This window comes from Alosa alosa, chromosome 7 (genome assembly GCF_017589495.1).
Source record: "Alosa alosa isolate M-15738 ecotype Scorff River chromosome 7, AALO_Geno_1.1, whole genome shotgun sequence".
In the NCBI taxonomy this organism is placed as follows: Eukaryota; Metazoa; Chordata; class Actinopteri; order Clupeiformes; family Clupeidae; genus Alosa; species Alosa alosa.
Window position 1 is genome coordinate 11,045,927 of NC_063195.1, and position 14,272 is coordinate 11,060,198.

Below are 14,272 nucleotides of genomic sequence, written 5' to 3' on the forward strand. Positions count from 1 at the left end.
GTTTGATTGATGAAATGGTGTACAAATGTTGATCAGCGTATCCCAAAGCCCAAAATGACTTGTTTCATCCACATGTCAAAGGTATTAGTTCACACATAGAGGCATAAGTAAAGCTGAAAATATTTACGAAACTGCAATTTTGAGATATTTTCCTTACAACATTTACTCAAGCAGATTAACAGTTGAAGATTAATTTAATTGATTGACTGCAGACTACAGATTAATTGTTGCAGAGTACTGTATGTGTAAATATTTGAATGATTTCATTAAAAATGTTACATAAGTTGAATATGTACAGTGCCATGAAAAGGTATGTGAACCCATGCTAAAGTTGACTAAAAAGAGAAATAAAAATCATCTTTTGGAAATTCATCTTGCTGTCTTAATTAAAAAATTGAGGAAGGATATGTGATGATGTGGGGCTATTTTAATTCCAAAGGCCAAGGGAACTTTATCAGGATGCATGGTATCCTGGACCCATGTAATAACTGGCCTTTAAAAAAAGGCCTCTGTGGGAATGTATACGTAAAACATAGTATACTTATGTATCTTAAAGAAAGAACATGTATTTATTATAAGGCATGAAGATGAATTTCCAAAAGATGATTTTATTCCTCTTTTTAGAACACATACTTTTTTCATGGCACTGTATATGTATGCACTTATTTGTTCATTTGTTTCTTCATCACTATCTAACTTATGATTTTTGTCTGGATAAGATACAACTGAATAAAACTGTCAACACTTGAATTTTAATTCATAGTGATCAGGAGAATATCGCATGTTATAATTGCCGACGGAATCCTGCAAAATATTGTAAGACATGTAAAGCCTCCTACTGTATGACTCACCTGATGAGACACATCAACACAACAAAAGTACATGAACTAGTTCCAGTACCAAAAGCGTCACCAGTGGAAGTCAGTTCACTTCATTGGAGCAGATCAGGTAAAATATGTATCTGCATTAAAGGTGTGTTTAATTTTACATCAACTGTGGACACCCCACACTTGTGTTACAATAACATATTTTATTTCTGTGTTCTGTATTTCTGTATCCTCTAATCTAAACACAGGTATTGCATGGGTGGTGCCAGTTATTCTTGGTATCCTGGTCTCACTGATATACATCAGATTCAGCCAATTCTCCCACCCTGAAGGTACATTCAAGTATTCATTTAACAATGCTGGCATTTTACCTGATATTTTAGAGGCACGCAAAATTACAGTGGTGTAGCCATCTTAGAGGAAGGGGTGGGTCTTTTCTCCAATATTTGTAGTTTCACAAGTGCTTTGTTTCACAGGGCATAAAAACTAAACCATCTTAAAATGTCTTTATTTTGTTTGTTTGTTTGTTTGTTTGTTTAATCAACATCTGTTGAAGGAGCAAAATCATGTGATGAGAGAGATATCATGTGCACATATGTATTTAAAAGTGAAAAACAATAAAATTCAACACCCATGGTTGTGCAAAAACAATGCAAAATGTGTGTGAGTGTGTGTGTGTGTGGGTATGTGTGTGTGTGTGTGTGTGTGATGATATGAAACCCTGGAGGTGGTGTCCAAGATATTTTGTGTGTATATCAAGAGAATGTGTACACATTGTATGCTCGAATTTTACTAAATTGTGCACTGAATTTAGTAAGTGATGTGCTCGGTGTCCTGCTCCTTTTACTAAATTGTGGGCTCATTTAGTTTAATTGTACTATTTTTTGGAAAATGAGCTCACAGTGTAGTAAAATGAGTGAACTATTTACTAAAAAGAGTGGATAGTTTAGTCAAATGAGCACGCTCTGTACTAAACTGAGTGCACAATTCAGTCAAATGAGTGCATGATTTAGTAAAACGAGTGTAAATTCTCTGGATATACAAAAACAATCTTGCAATGACTTCTCTTGTGGGGTATCATTGCAAGATTTTCTATGTATCGAGAAAACATACACTCCTTTTACTAAATTGTGTGATCATTTTTACTAGATTGTGCACATAATTTAGCCTCGAAATCTAGACGCGCCCCTAGCGGGCTAGTCTAGCAACTCTCCGTTGGCTTGTGAGCTCCAGAAATCGAAACTTAATCAGGACATTGAAATTGTGTATAGAGTCGTTGGTGGACTTAACATAATGATTGATGGCAGAGTTGTAACGGTTTGGCTTGAATTCCCTGCTACTTGAAAACAAATATCCTATTGCGTCCTATTGCGTGCAGAGGGAATTTGAAAGACAACTGATTATCCCGCCCCTCGGACTGAGCACTGCGAACGGTCAGTGCCCAGACCCTACATTTTTCATGTGGGTCTGTCTCGCCAGGCTACACATAATTATGTGCACACAGCAAATTGGACAGGGTAAATGATACTCTACAGGAGTACATTTTACACTCTTTTCGGTGTGTATATGGGTCCAAGTGTCCAGTGTTCTCCCAACACTGGACACCAGAGTTAAAATATTAACACTGTGACAGAGTTCAATTCCTCCAATTCAACACCACAAGTGTTCAAATGCACTTATTCAGAGGCATCATATGACACTACTTTGAGTAACTGCAAGACCTGTAATAGTAACTTCTGCAACACTGAAATAATAAAATGAAAAAAACTCTGATTCAGTATCCTTTCAGCACCTGATAAGGTAAAATTTACCAGTTTAAAGATAATACTTATCTACAAAATATAAAGAAACTGTGGGCAGCCGTGGCCTACTAGTTAGCGCTTCGGACTTGTAACCGGAGGGTTGCCGGTTCGAACCCCGTAGGCACGGCTGAAGTGCCCTTGAGCAAGGCACCTAACCCCTCACTGCTCCCCGAGCGCCGCTGTTGTTGCAGGCAGCTCACTGCGCTGGGATTAGGGTGTGCTTCACCTCACTGTGTGCTTCACTAATTCACGGATTGGGATAAATGCAGAGACCAAATTTCCCTCACGGGATTAAAAGAGTATATACTTATACTTACTTATATAAACAGATTTTGCGAGTACAATATGAAATTATGCAACACTGTTTGTAAACTCAACCAAAATAACATTAAACATCTATGACTACAAAAAAATATTAACTCTTTTGGAAATTATTTTGTACCAATAGATTATCAACATATTTTATTGATTTTTTAAATATTCGATTTATATTCAACTTTAGAAATTCGTTCCAACAGTCCTAATGTATACATACTGGACTGGCGTAATTATGTGATTGTCTACTTCTGACAACTTTGAATGGCTCTGGGCGGCCAAAAGACGACATGTGAATACATCGTGCCAATCATGTGGTGTGTTGTGAATACATCGTGCCAATCATGTGGTGTGTTGTGAATACATCGTGCCAATCATGTGTTGTGATCTCGCAGCTGGAGGTGAAGCCATGCACACGCACAGTTCTGCCCGAAATAGATGCCCGCAGAGTGGAGGGACTTGCCTAAAGGACTTTGGTGTATCATAAAGTAGTGTTTGGGAATCAAGAGTCCAACATGGGTGTCTTGGTGAAGTTCTTGGATCCTTTGATGATTTCTGGCTTCAGAAAATTTTCCCATTTCCATAATTGAGAGGAAATATCTTCTCCAAACAGTAGCTGGAAGTCCTGCAGCATCTACAATCATCACCATGACAGACAAAACAAGAGTTAAGTCAAAACAAGGTCATTTGAAATAATAATACAGTGATTAAGGGCTGTATTTTGGGTCACCAGCGCATGGCGTAATACTTCTTATTCACCCGCGCAAAGTTGAATTCGGTATTTTGCACATTTATTTTTTAAGCATTGCGCCCAGGGGTGTGGCAATTAACAACCTAGGGAGGGGCCTAGCGCGTTGTCTAAAAATCGCTATCATACACCACCTAAACCTGGTCAGAAGTCAATGGCGAGTTGTTCATATGCTATTTTAAGAGCGCATGTCACCAGTCATATTGGCAGGTGCACGCACCATCCTTATATCATTCATGAACGCACACCAGCACACGTCCATGCAAAGCATTACAAATTGCACGATTACAATGGGAAACATAATTAGAACAAAGATATTACAAAATACTGTACATCTCATAATGAGTAGTTATTCACCATCATTTGCAAATTGGTAATGATGGTTAAAAGTGATTAGGGGAGAGGCGAGAGACACGTATGGAGCACAGCTGAAGACGCACTGTCACGAGATATAAGCAACTCCTCTGCAGGATAAATGTTGTTTAATTCAGTCATTTGAGCAATATTAGGGTAAGTGTTGCTTTTTCCAGCCTATGTTTTCGGTGGTAACCCATTGTCAGTCAATAGTGAAAGTAACTGCATAAAACTGTCTTGTCGTTGACTGACTCCTTGGTGAAGTTAGTTTCACTTTGCCAATGAGTTCAAATAGACGAGTGCAAATGCATGAAGGCTATGCTAGGTTTTAGTAAAGCATGGTTTAAGAATGACTATTCTATACGGTTTCGCAAGCAGCCTCCTTCAAATGTGCCTTTGAATGCCAAAATACCGATGCATTTATTTGACATATCGCGCGTTGCGTCGTTAAAGGGAATGACAGATGTCATTCTCATTGGTTTAAAATGATGTTACGCCCCAAACACACCCATATGACTGATTAAAAGACCTAGGAACACCTTGTTACGCCATGCGCTCCACTTTTGATACCGAAACCCCTCCCAGTGTGAACTGGACATCCTACTAAATTTGAATAGACTTTTGACGAGTGACGATGCATGACGATGCATGAATGTCATGATAGGGCCCCAAATGTTTTATATATCACTTACTACACTGCAAAAACTGCTTATCTAACAAAATCTAACCAAGTGTTATTAATCATATATCAAGATAAAAAACTCTAGTTGGTATTGTTTTCAGTATAAAGAGACTTACCTAGCACTTTCTTGTGAAAACATTTGAAAAAGTTTGACTTACTTTAAGACATCTCATCCTGAAAACAAGCAAATTTGTCTGCCTGTGCGTTAAGCAAATTTGTCCTAAAAACAAGCAAATTTGTCTGCCAGTGCGTTGAGTAAATTTGTCTTGATAAGAGTCCTTAAAATAAGTCAAAGTCTTCTTAAATTAAGTCAAAATGTTCTATTGAGAGGGCGCTAGGTAAGTCTTTTCATACTAAAAACAATACCAAATAGATTTTTTAATCTTAATATAAGATTAATAACACTTGGTTAGAAAATGTTCTAATACACGTCTGGCTGCTGTCAAAAATTTATTGTTTTAATTGCTGATTCCTGATGCGTAATTCCTGATTCTTTGACTGGAAAAAAGAAAAATGTATAACATTTTAATTGTAGCTATTCATACAATCTAGGACCTTACCTTGCTCCAGAAATCCTGATTAGAAGAGTACATCCAGCTTCATCCAGTCCACCACTTCTTTCTTGATATCCTTTCAAAAAAATAGGAGACGTTAACACATAAAGAAACCTTCAAACGGCAAGTTAAAACTTGACCAGCGGTTATTCACCTGTACTGACAACACAAACTTCAAATGAACTTAGTTATGGTGGGGGCGAATGCTAACTTTTAACTGAAAAGTTCCTTGGCTTTGATATAAGATTGACGGTGAGCTAACTAACGTTATGCTAGCATGCTAACATATGTTAAAATAACCTGGAAACTTCACAGTAGGCTAGCTTCGTTAACCCAGTCTCTTACAGAAAACTAAAACATGACCAATGCTTATATTCACCAATATTTGATGGCACAAACGTCAAATTAATTCAATCATGGCGAGTGAATCCCAACATTTATCAGAAAAAGAGTTTGGTCAGAAACAAATAGCACACGCATCAAATATGTACATTTCACAAACACACCAAGTCGGTGCTTTCTTGGATTCCAAAATGTCACGGGTTGCGCCCTCAGCTGCTCGGGCACGCCATTGCCGCTTGCGGATATATTCTTTTATTACTTTTTTTTCCTTATTTAATTATTTTTTATTTTTAAATGATTATACCTTGTGCGTTTTATGTTTTATGATCTTTACCTTTTGACTATATTGCCATTATATGGCTTCATTTGTTTTACTGTTTGCTTTTGTTTCTGTAAAGCAACATTGAATGACTTCTGTGTATGGAATGTGCTATATAAATAACTTGACATTGGTCAGAAAATCACAAAAAAAAAAAAACAATTAACAGGCCTGATTCTAGAGTCAGTCTTTTCCATTCAAGGCTACGGTTCTGCTGTGAGGATAACAAGTAGGTGTAGTTCACATCTGTTTCTCTCGCTCCTGTATCCTGGTCCATTCATGTCCTCCTGCCTGTGTTTATTTTGGGGAGATTCAATGCATAATTTGTCAAGCAGGGTGCCCGACTCAATAGGCCTACCAATATCTTTTGAACCAAAGTTGATGCATTGATTCTGTTTTTTTTTTCACTGAGGAAAACACAACATTGTCTATCTTTCATACACTATATCTACAATAGAAATTAGGTAAAAATAAGATTTATCTTGAAAAATTGACATTTTTCATTTTGGGGTTGATTTTTTAATTGATATATATTTAAAGCGTGTTCTCCTCAAACGTATTATTATTTTTGATCATGTGAAAGGGTTATTTCTCCTGATTACAATGGTGGGTATATTGTATCTCTGTCATGTAGCATAACCACACAATAAGTCTTGTCGTGCTACAAGCCAAGGGCATCAAGTATGAAAAAATTGAATGTTCCACGCAATGCAAAGGGTTAAACCATTGAGATTGACAGTCAGCGCATCTGAAGGAATCTGCTTGCACTATGCCACTAATACTTGCTTTACCAAAGTCTTCAGATTTCACTATGTGAAACAAAAAAGAGTTGCAACAACCCCACAAGCCCCTAGGATTGTCTTGTTACTGTTTTCCTTTTGACTTTGAGTTTGAGCTCCAGCCTAGGCCCCTTATCAAAATTGTTTTAGACCCACTCCTAGTGGTATGAACCCAACCTTGACTTCTGAGACACTTGCATTTCATCCTCACTTTGTTCTCACAGGTCCTGCCGAACTTCCTCAGCTGAGAGTGATGTTGGTGGGGAAGACTGGATCAGGAAAGAGTGCATCAGGAAACACCATCCTGGGCAGAGAGGCATTTAAGGCTGAAGCATCTGCTTTACCTGTGACCAAATACTGTGAGAGTAAAGGTGGAATTGTGGAAGGAAATAAAATAACTGTAATTGACACACCAGGAATCACATCAAGGAATGATTCATGGCTGTCAGAAAAGGAAAATATAGCTCTAGGATCCCATGTTTTCTTATTTGTGATTCAACTGGGTCGATTCACGGAAGAAGACAGCAATGAAGTGAAGGGGATCCAGACTCATTTTGGTGAAGTGGCTCTGAAGTTCACCATTGTTTTGTTTACTGGAGGAGACCAGCTGAAAGGGAAATTAGTTGAGGATTTTCTGCAGGAGAGCTCTGGACTGCAGACTCTCGTGAACAGTGCTGGTGGTGGATATCATGTCTTTAATAATATAAATCCAAAAGGGCACCAACAGGTGAAGGAACTGCTGCAGAAGATAGAGGTGTTACTGAGGAAGAACATGGGCTTCTCCTACTCCCATGGCCTGCATGAACAGATGAAAATAACTTTGAAGAAGGAGGAAGAGAAGAGACATGAATTGCAAGAATTCTTAGAAAGGATAGGAAAGGGAAAAAATCTAGAATTAATCAAAAATATGGATAAAAGGTTAGAGCGTAAGTTTAAGGAGCAGATGAAACGTACAATGACTATCAGGTTTGCAAACGCAACAGCTATTTTGAATGAATTAAGGGAGAACATCAAGGCTACAACAGAGCAGAATTGGAATTATCTGACTACATTGATACACGGGTTGGTGAGTGGAAGTACTGCAGTTATTCTTGTAGTAATCACAAAATATGAAAATAAGATTGTTCATTTTCTGCTTATATTGTTTTCGTGTGTGCTTTTTGTGACTGGAATTGTACAAAATTATGTGACATTCCTGATTGCCTATCTGACTGTGCTGATTGTAGGTGTGGTAACTGCTCAAGTTGAATTTGCAATTGACAAATTAGAGATTAAAATAAGAGGCTGGCTAAAGAGCAAGAGCGACACTTGAAAAATTTTACATCCAGAATATTGTAAATTTGCTCACTTTGCCAGAGATGTACCACAACTGATGAGACAAAAACCTTTGTTCTAACATTTCATATTATACTTCTTTTTCCAACAAGTCAAAATAGACCTATGGAATGTACAAAAAATGTCCCTGAAGCTGTTTGCGCAAAATTCCTCTCAGATTGCACATTATCATCAGCTCCATTCTTGCCAGTTTCAGTCCCTTTCAGAATAGGCCATTTCTGGGGACTGTTGCTTTAAATGCAAATTTGCACTTGTTGGCCACGGCCCACTCTAGAACTGATTCCATGCTTACATCAATGGGCAGCATGTCGAAAGCCAGGAGGGAATATGAGTCGGTGACTCGTCGATAGAGGATTCTCCACCAGAAAGCCTTAGACTGCCAGTGATAGAAAGTGATAGCAATTTGTTACGCAGGAATAATAAAGAATGTGTGACCAACGTCATTGTCGGTTTTGTTTGAGTTTTCATGGTAAAGTAGCCTAATAGTCAAGTTATTGGAGTTTAGCCGAGACATCTGCTACAATAGTCCTGGAGGAATCAATTCAGACACTGCTGTATGCATGATGTAACATGGCCTAACATTGTTAAATGACAGATGCAGGGATATCCTTTACCAACCCCACTCCCAGTCGTGTCATATTGCTTAAATATGCCAACAAGAAGTTTCTGATGGGGAGTTTCTGTTTGTATACTTGAAATATGGATTATATCAAGTGCGTAAAAGACATTTGGATATTTTGTGTAGCTACACAAAATACTGTTGATAGGCTCTTTCACATGGTGCTAGTTGGAAATGACCAATATGAAGGATCTTCAACAGGAAGCGCCTAACCTAGTGGGTGGGAATTTTCAGATGGGGGTGGGTAGTCAGCACTCTATATGGCTCTGGGGGTAGTAATATTCAAATTTCCCCAACTGTGACGTAACAATGAGGGAGAAATCTGACTTAGCTCACAGAAGCGCATGGTTTCTGACATCAACGTTTTGCATAATTTGGCTCCTTTAAAGAACATTATGCCCTATATGTGTATTTTCATTCACATTGAATTCTAGAAAATTGCATCTCACTATTTCTTAATAGATTAATCAAATGGTTTTATTTGATGATAAATGCTTTTGCATGTGACACTTTGTCCAACTTATGCACTTTGCATAAACTTTGACAGACTGCATCTCTTGAATATAGTTTTCATTCTGTTTCAGCCTTCACTGTTTCATAACACTTTCAATTCATCATTGATACTTTCATTGATATATCATCTACTGTCAGCCATTGAGCCAGTTGTTTGAGCGATTTCTGTTCTGTATATAGTTGTTGTTTACTGTTCTCCATTGGGCTGGGATATGTTCTGCATGTCCAATGATGATAAGAATGTCGGTCATAATATGTCTACCTGTCCAGATAACCCCCTTTCCAGGTTCACTGTCTAATTTATACTGTATTCACTGTCTAATTTAACTGCTTCCTGTCAATACGGTGACAGTCCCCAGGCAGTAAGGACAGTTACACTTCCATATTTGTATTTAGTTGTTTTATGTTTCATTTGTATATTGTGTTTATCAAATAAAGATGAAGGCTATATGTTCAGCTTTGGCCTCTGGTTTTTTTTTTTTTTTTTTTTGATCTTCTCTTCTCTGCATCAGTGGGGTTTAGTCTCCAGCTGTATGATCAGTGAGGCTTCTCAAATCTATCATAAACCTGTTTCTTAGGAATTCAGGTATGTGTGCCCATAGGTGACTGTTTGCTGCCTTTATACCATTACATATATTAGACAATTACAATAATAAGCATGGAGCCATCATCAAATAGAGTTAATTTCTCTTACAATTTATAGTCCATATATAGTCCATATTCTATGGGCAAGAAAATGCCATAGTCCAATATCCAAAAAAGGAAAAATGTAGACAAAAATTATATATTCCAACTGAAGAGTTCTTGAAAAAAGGTTGAAAAATGTAAAAAAGTAAAACCCAAAAATGAGGTTCCTTGAAAGGGAAAGGAAAGAGAAAGATTAGTGTTAGGGTCAGCGTTGCGGTCAGTCAGAGTCGAGTTAAGTCAAGCCTCCAGAAAAAGGTATAGCTTAGTTATGGCTCTCTCCAGGATATTCCTGGTTCGTATCTTAACCCATCTTACATGGCCATTGCTGGGATAGTCTGGTATTCTTCCCATCAAAAATAAAACGGTCGAATTTGTAAAGTCTGCTAGTCTTCTTGACAGCAGTCTTTCCGGTTTCCAGTGCGTAGATCTCCTCTGAGAAATGTTGCCTTTGGATGTACCGTAAGAGCACCTCTTCGCCACGTGAGAGGTCTTCAATTGATAGATGTTCATGATCAGCACCTTTGGCAATTGCGGTTTCCTTCTTCATCCTACTCAAGTGTATAGGCAGGTTGTATGAGTTCGATGACTGGATTGTGTTCTGTTGTCCAAACACAGTCCACACAGCCAGCCAGCAATCATACAGAATTCATTGCTCTACAGATTACATTGGATATATTCCCCTCCACCAATTTACCCACACATATACATAAAACATCCCTATGCCCTAGTCAGCATACGACATTTAGATATCGCCATTGAGACCTTTCTGACAGATCTCTGACGGTGGATACTCTCTTTGCCACATATGTTTGAATCAGGGCTTTGAACCAGAATTTTTTCCCAATTGGTTCTGAACAGAATCCGAAACAGTTTTTTAACATTTCTGGTTTTCGGTTCAATCCTAAAATTGACATTCCTGAACCGGTTAGAATAAAAAATAAAGTTTCCGAACCGGTTAATAACGTTCCATGTAAGCTGCGGAACATACAGGTGCTGGTCATATAATTAGAATATCATGAAAAATATTTTTTTTCTTTTTTCAGTAATTCCATTCAAAAAGTGAAACTTGTATAATGTATGCATTCATTCCACACAGACTGATATATTTCAAGTGTTTATTTCTTTTAATTTTGATGATTATAACTGACAACTAATGAAAACCCCAAATTCAGTATCTCAGAAAATTAATTCAATTCAATTTATTGTGCTTATAGAGTGCCAAAACATTACACATGTATCATGGCGCTTTACAGAATGTAGGCAATCAGAGAAAAAGGAAAGAAAGGAAGAAAAGAAAAGAAAGAGAGAGGCCCATGGGTAACAGGGGCGAGGAAAACTCCCAAGAATTGGAGATACATATAGGAAGAAACCTCGAGCAGATCCACGACTTAAGGGCCTGACCCATCTGCCTAGGGTCAGTACAGGACAGTAAGGTCTGTATACATGACAAATGCATATGATAGTCAGGTGTAGAGAGTAGGACATGGTGATTAAAGCACCTGAGGTGAAAGTTACAAGAGCTGGGATGATTACGTATCCGGTATGTTAATGCATTAATCATGATTTAGTGACAGAAAGTGCAAATAGTCCAGTGTTGGAATTGTCCAGGGGAAGGGAGTTGTCAAGGGGCATGTGGTGGGTCGGCAGACGGGCCAGGAATCCGGGCAGAGTTGTCATAGGCAGGTGATGGGGTAGGGCTAGGCTGTACGGGCCAGGAATCCAGATAGGGGGACAGTAATAGAGCAGTCGAGGATGGGACTTCAGGTGAGATGGGTGAGAGGAGGGCCAACACACGGATGGTTGATGACTGGTGATGATATACCTCACAAGTGAGGTACAGTAAGGGGGAAGAAAGAGAGATGTAGAGTGGGTTAGTATTACTGAAAATCAGAATGGTTAATGTTAATAAGTAATCAGTGGTACTATACTGTATATTGTTACAGTATATCATAGTGAGAATAGGCAAGAGAGGGAGAGTTGAGAAAGAGAGAGAAGGGGGGGGGGGGTTGTACGGCGTGGCTCATGAAAGGTCCATGACAGCACTATGCTATAGCAGCATAACTAATGGCGCCCTTACATTGTATGATTTTGGTCTGTTTTCAGAGTCAGCGACTAAATTTCCAAAGTCGGACAGAAATCATGGGAGTTGTACTGGAATCGCGGCGCGTTCCTGTCAACTAGATCGTTAAGTGTAAGGTGCCAGTCTTAGCGGTTTTAAGTCAGTCGGAGTCAGTCCTTTTCTAGTTTTGCCATTACGACAATATGACAATTGATATTATCGCAAGTCTTTCTAGTCGTGGCTCATGCAAATAGTGACGTGAACTATAAAAACCAAAAGTGACCTCTCTCCAACACCAAACAGGAAGGGGCAAAGTAGGCGACAGCTGTAGCCTATATGATTATTTGTTATTCTTATAATATTAGTCATTTCTTATACATATTTAGTCAGCTCTTCCACGTCACAGAATAACTCTATATCGGTTATGGATGTCACGCATGAAACAATGCTGCAGAAACACAAAAATACGACTTTGAGTTTAGTAATGATTTCATTTCCTGTTTATCTATTGCATGATGGGTAATAATTTAAAGGAATCTAGTTGCAGTCTTGTAAACAGTGAAGATCCCTAGTCATTGCAAAATCATAGTCTGTGATTTAAAACTCTACTACTTGTCTTTAGATGTCAGAGGGTCTGAGATTGTAGTCTTTAAGTATAAGTATAAGTATATCTACTCTTGATCCCGTGAGGGAAATTTGGTCTCTGCATTTAACCCAATCCGTGAATAAGTGAAACACACAGTGAGGTGAGGCACACACTAATCCCGGCGAGTGAGCTGCCTGCATCAACAGCGGTGCTCGGGGAGCAGTAAGGGGTAAGGTGCCTTGCTCAAGGGCACTTCAGTCGCGCCTACTGGTCGGGGTTCGAACCGGCAACCCTCCGGTTCCAAGTCCGAAGCGCTAACCAGTAGGCCACGGCTGCCCCTTTCAAAAATCTTTTCCAAATATTTGCAAATCTTTCCAAAGTCTCAGTGTAAGGAGGGCTTAAGGCATGGTGAGGGGTAGTCGACACCAGCACAGGTATGGTCAGTGACTGCCAGTCGCACGAGGACTCAGCAGGGTGATCCATTCCAAAATCCCTGAGGTGGGTGAAGTTCCACACCGCACCATACCTAACTATGGGAGGCAGTAAAGAGGTATGTTTTAAGTCTAGACTTAAAAATAGGAATAAAAAAAATTGAATATTGTGAAAAGGTTCAATATTGAAGACACCTGCGGGGCATACTACTGTGACCGGGGCCAACCCCGAAATTACAATGACCCGACTATGGCACCCACAGGGACAAAAAGAGGGGAGGAAATCCCACCTGACAGTTCTAAATTAGTTTAACAAGTTCGTAAGTAAAACAGAAGCGTATTAGGGCCACATGAAGAGAAAATATTTTTGAAAATTCTGATAAAAGTCAGAGTTTTCGAGAAAAAAGTAAAAAATTTTGAGAATCAAAGTCAACATTTTCGAGAAACAAAGTCAGAAATAATTTCTGAGATTAAAGTCAGAATTTCTGAGAAAAAAGTCGAAAATCTTGAGAATAAAAGTCAAAATTTCTGAGAAAAAAGTCAGAAATGATTTCTGAGATTAGTCAGAATTTCTGAGAAAAAAAGTCAAAATTTTCGAGATAAAAAGTCGAAAATTTTGAGAAAACAAAGTCACAAATCTGCCAGAAACAGCAGCGAGACCCTCACAACAGAGCCTTCGACGGAACTGGTTCGTGTTTTGCTGCTGATATGGATGACTTAATTAAGCTTTATTTCAGGATCGGGTTTAATAACAAGGAGATCCTTGGTGTCTTGGCACAGAATCACAATATTGTGATTCCTGTCCATACTTTTTCGGCGTTGTCGCAAACTTCGCCTTTTCAGGTGGCAAAATCAGGGTATTGAATTGAGGGTATGCAAATATTCCTAAGAAGAGAACACGGCGATGTATTTGCCGGCGACAAGAGCTTCTTGTATGGCCGCAGCACTGCAAATCAGCGCATTGAATCCTGGTGGGGTATCCTTCGCAAGGAGAGCGCGCACTTTTGGATGAACCTTTTCAAATCAATGCAAGATGCTGGTCACTTCTCCAGTGATTCCTTGGATAAGAGTCTGATGCAATTTTGCTTCCTCGAACTAGTTCAGGTAGGCGCTCTGCATTATCCCTGAAGACAATAATTCTCCCAAACTCTTTCTCTCTCTCTCTCTCTCTCTCACACACACACACCCACACACACACATTAAACAGATTCACTGCTTGAGTTAAGTTCACATGCCAGCGCAGCAGCCATTCTCAAAACGCCTTATAGGCCATAAAAAACCCTAGGCATGGAGGTAATCATTCAACTTTTTATTTGGTTT

General features: G+C 38.9%; 1 protein-coding gene across 4 annotated transcripts in view; it reads left to right on the top strand.

The window, feature by feature from the left end:
- The window catches only part of LOC125297555 (GTPase IMAP family member 7-like), a 30,898-nt gene extending 21,259 nt beyond the window's left edge, over positions 1–9,639 (top strand). For all 4 annotated transcript variants that reach the window (XM_048247981.1, XM_048247984.1, XM_048247982.1 and 1 more), the window contains 3 exons: positions 764–948; positions 1,076–1,159; positions 6,947–9,639. In XM_048247981.1, the coding sequence (XP_048103938.1) occupies positions 764–948; positions 1,076–1,159; positions 6,947–8,034 (1,357 nt within the window). In that variant the 3' untranslated portion in view covers positions 8,035–9,639. The remainder of the gene's footprint in view (positions 1–763; positions 949–1,075; positions 1,160–6,946) is intronic.
- The last annotated feature ends 4,633 nt before the right edge of the window (positions 9,640–14,272 follow it).